Source organism: Egretta garzetta, unplaced genomic scaffold (assembly GCF_000687185.1).
Source record: "Egretta garzetta isolate BGI_Z169 unplaced genomic scaffold, ASM68718v1 scaffold202, whole genome shotgun sequence".
NCBI lineage: Eukaryota > Metazoa > Chordata > Aves > Pelecaniformes > Ardeidae > Egretta > Egretta garzetta.
Genome location: NW_009258891.1, coordinates 1,407,036 through 1,411,401, shown reverse-complemented (window position 1 = coordinate 1,411,401; position 4,366 = coordinate 1,407,036). Strand labels below are relative to the sequence as shown.

At 59.3% G+C, this 4,366-nt stretch overlaps 2 protein-coding genes across 2 annotated transcripts in view; both read right to left on the bottom strand.

Moving 5' to 3' along the window:
- LOC104122029 (ADP-ribosylation factor-like protein 8A) overlaps positions 1-1,635 on the bottom strand; it is a 7,781-nt gene extending 6,146 nt beyond the window's left edge. Inside the window, exons 1-2 of the mRNA XM_035889735.1 lie at positions 1,525-1,635; positions 309-376 (exon numbers count right to left, since the gene is read on the bottom strand). Coding sequence (XP_035745628.1) covers positions 309-376; positions 1,525-1,614 — 158 coding nt within the window. The 5' untranslated portion in view covers positions 1,615-1,635. The remainder of the gene's footprint in view (positions 1-308; positions 377-1,524) is intronic.
- Positions 1,636-2,984: 1,349 nt separating this feature from the next.
- On the bottom strand, positions 2,985-4,341 carry ARL8A (ADP ribosylation factor like GTPase 8A). The gene is made up of 2 exons (XM_035889734.1): positions 4,264-4,341; positions 2,985-3,446 (listed from the first exon to the last, which is right to left on the bottom strand). The coding sequence occupies exons 1-2, from the start codon at positions 4,321-4,323 to the stop codon at positions 3,009-3,011; spliced, it is 498 nt and encodes a 165-aa protein (XP_035745627.1). The 5' UTR covers positions 4,324-4,341; the 3' UTR covers positions 2,985-3,008.
- Between the last annotated feature and the right edge of the window lie 25 nt (positions 4,342-4,366).

Below are 4,366 nucleotides of genomic sequence, written 5' to 3'. Positions count from 1 at the left end.
TGCTGAGCTGTGCCGGGCCGGGCCCCGACGCCACCGTGTGGCACACGGGACCCAGCCCTGGCACCGCCGGCTCCCAGCGCCTCCCCGTCCCCACAGGTGCAGAGTCACCTCTGCTGGCCACCTTCTCTGGATGTCCCCAGCCACCCGTCTCTGCCAGCCCACCCCAGGCACCGTCATGCCACCCCGGCTGGGAAGGGGTCCCGGCAGAGCACGTCGGTGTGACCGTGCCAGTGGGGACACGGCAGGGACAGGGGGGTCACACTGTGTCACAGCCCCAACGCGGCTGCCCGGGCCACCGGCACACTTACATCTTCTCAATGAGCTCCTTCTCATCCAAGGCACCGGGCAGGTCTCGCTTGTTCCCCAGGACTAGGACCTGCAGAAGGGGAGGGGGGACACCTGAGGCTCCTGGCCACCAGGCCAGGTGGGAACCTGCTTCTGCCACCCAGAAGTGGACCCTGCTTGAGAGGCGAGACAGCCCTGGGTGTGCCCAGATGAAGAAAACCCCTTCAGTGGGCAATCAGGAGGCAGAGTACTTCAATTAACAGCCTTAATTTAGCCCGTACACAGCATCCCCTGTGCACTCTGCAGTCCCAGTGAGAAGCTGGCCCCACAGCACATCCTCCCTGAAGGGCACCAGCAGCTCTCGTCCCATCTAGGACGTTCTCCCAGGAGCCTCTTGCTGTCTTTGAGCAAAAAATCAAGTGAAATGGCTAAACCCAACGAGCAAGATGTGGATGCTGTGCAGAACCTGATCTCCGCAGGCAGCCAGCCCAAAAAAGCAACGGCTGTTTGCACCATCCACTGATCTCTCCTTACTTCAAGGCTTTTCACATCCACAAAGGCATCCTCAGACTATTCAAGGAAAATAACCACCCGGCAGGACTCGTCCATCCCTCCGGAGCATGCCACGCGACTGTCATCTGACAAGGACAGCACTGAGGCTGCGGCCGCTTTCCCGGGGTGAGCTGGGGCCTCTGCAGCAGCACGGTAACGCAGCATCCCCCAATCTAAACTTGGAGACTTGTCCTCAAAAAAGAGCACTCAGAAGGGCTGCGAATGCAGAGCATTATGTCGGGAGCTTAATTTAGTTGGCAGCAAACGTCTGGGATCTGAGCAAGATCCTCGATTAGCCCCTTTCAAGGGATGCCCATGTTGGGTGCTCCCTAAGCATCCCACCCTGGCACCAGCGTGTGCCCAGTGCCGCCGCCACAGCCCAGCAGCCACTCTCCAAGCAGACAAGACCTCAGTGGCCCACCATAAATCAGGTGCAAATTCATGCAAGAAGACAGATCTCACGCATTAGCCGTAGTTTTTGGTCTCTTCTGAAGTTCCCTTCCCTGCTGGTTGGCCCGGCCCTGGGCTAGAATGCCTCACTTCCCCATTTTTTCAGCGGGGAAGGGGATCCCCCCCAAGGAAGGGGATCCGCCCTCCGAATCTGTTCTGCAGGATGCAAACCCCTCACTGCAAACCCAGGCAGCCGCCGGCCTGGGGACCGCAAGCGGCTGGGGGGAACCTACTCACCGGGATGCCCTGGAGCTGCGGCTTGTCGAGCAGGTTGTGCAGTTCATTCTTGGAGGCCTCGATCTTCTCCTGGTCGGCAGCGTCCACCATGTACCTGCAAGGCAAGGGACACCCCTGAGCGCCGGCACCGAGGTCCCTGCGCCCTGGTGCTGTGCTGGCTCCCGGGCCAGTGCACGGAGGTGATGATAACAGGATCCTTCCCCCAGGACCCCTCTTTCCAAGGATGGCCGTGGGGCTGAGAGCCTCTCGTGTCTCCCAAGGGTGTGGGGGACCTCCCTGTCCCCATCCCCGCAGGAGCCCTCCCCATCAACAGCAGGGGCACGGTGGGTGAGGGCAGCCCAGGCACTGCCTGGGCAGAAGAAGCTGCACAACACACATTGTCCCCAAGCATCCAAGCGAACCCCATCTGCACGTGGCAGCTCCTTATGGAGACACCCAGAGTAGAGGACAGCAAGTGGAGAAGACCAGAGGCGCTGGTGATGAAGAAAAGGAGAAGATGTTGACTCGAGATCCTGGCAGGGGGAGGGACCTGCTCGTCCTCTCCACAGGAGCAACCTTGGGCGCACAAAGCCAGCAGTCAGCAGCGCCTGCTCCGAGCAGATGGGGGAGATTTAGGAAGGATTTCGCTTACGGGCAGACACCCGTCCTGCAAAGGACGTAAGTGAAGCCAAAACTGGGGAGAGGAACTGATCAAAGCAGCCTTTATTTTAAAGGTCAAGAAGCTGGAGAGAAGTGAGAAACATCACCAAGCTTCATCAGGCCTTGTGGGGTTTATTAAAAATAGGAAAAGAGCCTTTAGCTACTGAAGCGCTGAACATGGGAAAATGTGTATGGCTGTACTGCGGGAGAGGGAAAACCAGCAGCCAGGCACGGCCACCAGCATTGGGCACTGCCGGGCAGGGCGGGAGGGCTGAAGGCAAGAGAAAAGGGAGAGGATGCACCTCGAGGCGAGGAAGGCAGACTGGAGCATGACCTGGGTGGCCACAGGTCCTTCCCTTTCCTCTCAGCCAGACAGGCCACTTTGGAAAAATCATGAAATTATGGAAGGAGGCAGTAAAAGGAATGAAAAAAACAGGATTTTGTCATTTCCAGCAAAGCTCACTGTAATAAAAGGTGTCAAGGACATGTCCCGACATGGCGACAACCAGCGAGGGCAGGACCAGCCACTGCTGCCCCTCACCTGCCAGAGCTACAGCTGGGAGGGGCCGTACAGAAACCCAGCCCTCCAAAATCTCAGGGCATTGTCAATTGGTGAAGACCACATGAATCTGATTTTCTAATTGGGTTTAAGCACCACCCATGTGCTCTTCTAGGGTAAGTTCTTGTCCTCAGGAGCAGGCAGCCTGCTTCCCGTGAGCATCCTGCCAGGCTCATCCCCAGCCCGGACTCCCTGGGACTGCACTCGCTGCACCGTTTGCGAGCAGGGGACATGCGGGGACACTCAGAGCCTTGCCGGCCGTCGGCAGCGGGCGTTGCAGGGGGACTCATTCTCTCTCAGCACAAGACTCATCCGGCAGCACATAAACACTGTGACCTGGAAACACGCTGCTGGCAGCCACCCTCCAAAGCAGCCTCTTGGCAAGGGCCGAGCCCCACCGATGGCCTTCGCTCAGCCCCTGCGACGAACAGGCAGCGCAGGGGATGCAGGACAGGCAAGGTCTGAGGAACAGAGCTGGGCCGAGAGATGCTGGAAGGGAAGGGTCTGCCAGGGACGGCGGGGACCTGGCTGCCCTGTGCTCACAGCCCACGGGGACACCAGTCCCAGGGGGAAGCATCTCAGTTCCCAACACGGGCGTCCAGCTCTGGCAGCAAAGGCACCGCAGCTCCCGGGGCTCAGCACCCTTGGGTGGGGTGATGGGACCGTGCCCCCACCCGCTGGCCCACAGGCTGCGGAACCGGGGCGGGCCACCGATGTCCCAGAGCTGTGATGGGGAGAGGGCAGCGGTTACCCCACCATCCTGCCCGCTACCCCACCGTCCTGCCCATCACCCTTCTCCACGTGGCCTCCCGGCCAGAGAACCCAGCACACACCAAACCCACCCCATCCCCTCCTCTTCATCCCAAACCTAACGAGGAGGCTCCCGACTCGATAACGAAAGGAGACATCTTGGGAAGGGCAGCTGGAGGGCATCGTGCCTCTGCTGGCATGGAGGGACCCCCTGGCTGGGGGCTCCTCCCCATGCCCTCCACCCCTCCTGGCCTTTCACTGATGCATTTGCCAGTTCAGAACACTCAGCACGCTCTCGGAAACATTTCTGCAGCAGGCAGAGATCCCCAATCAGCTTTTCAAGCCCATCCCACCCATATTTCCCAGTCCAACGTGGGGCCCTGGAAAGATCCAGAAGGGGCAGAAATCTCTTCTCCCTTTGCTCTTGAGGCAGAGACCACCGCTGCAAGCCATGACCTATTTTTCTCATTGCTCCCACCCTCAGCAAGGTAACCACACCACGAGTCCCCACCAGCAAGCCAGAGGTACAAGAAAACCTCCAGCTTTGCAGCCCGGTCTGGCTCTTACTGCAGAGGTCTGGATCTCCTACATCCCTTCCCACCATCTCCACTGGTACCCACTGGTACCACCACTCTCTTGGTGGGTACCTGCAGAATCCTAACAGGGCAGATCTTCCCAGCCCCAGCTGGGGCTGCTGGCACCCTTCAACCTCCAGCAGAAGTCCCACCAGTCTCCCTTCACCCCACCTTTCATCCCAAGAGCCCGCACTGGCTCTTCCATCTGCACCTTACCTTTATGGTAACGTTCCCCTTGGTGATCTTCCTCATGTTAAAGCCCACCGTCGGGATCATGTCTTCGTTGAACTGTCCTGACTGCAAGGAACAAGGTGGAAGA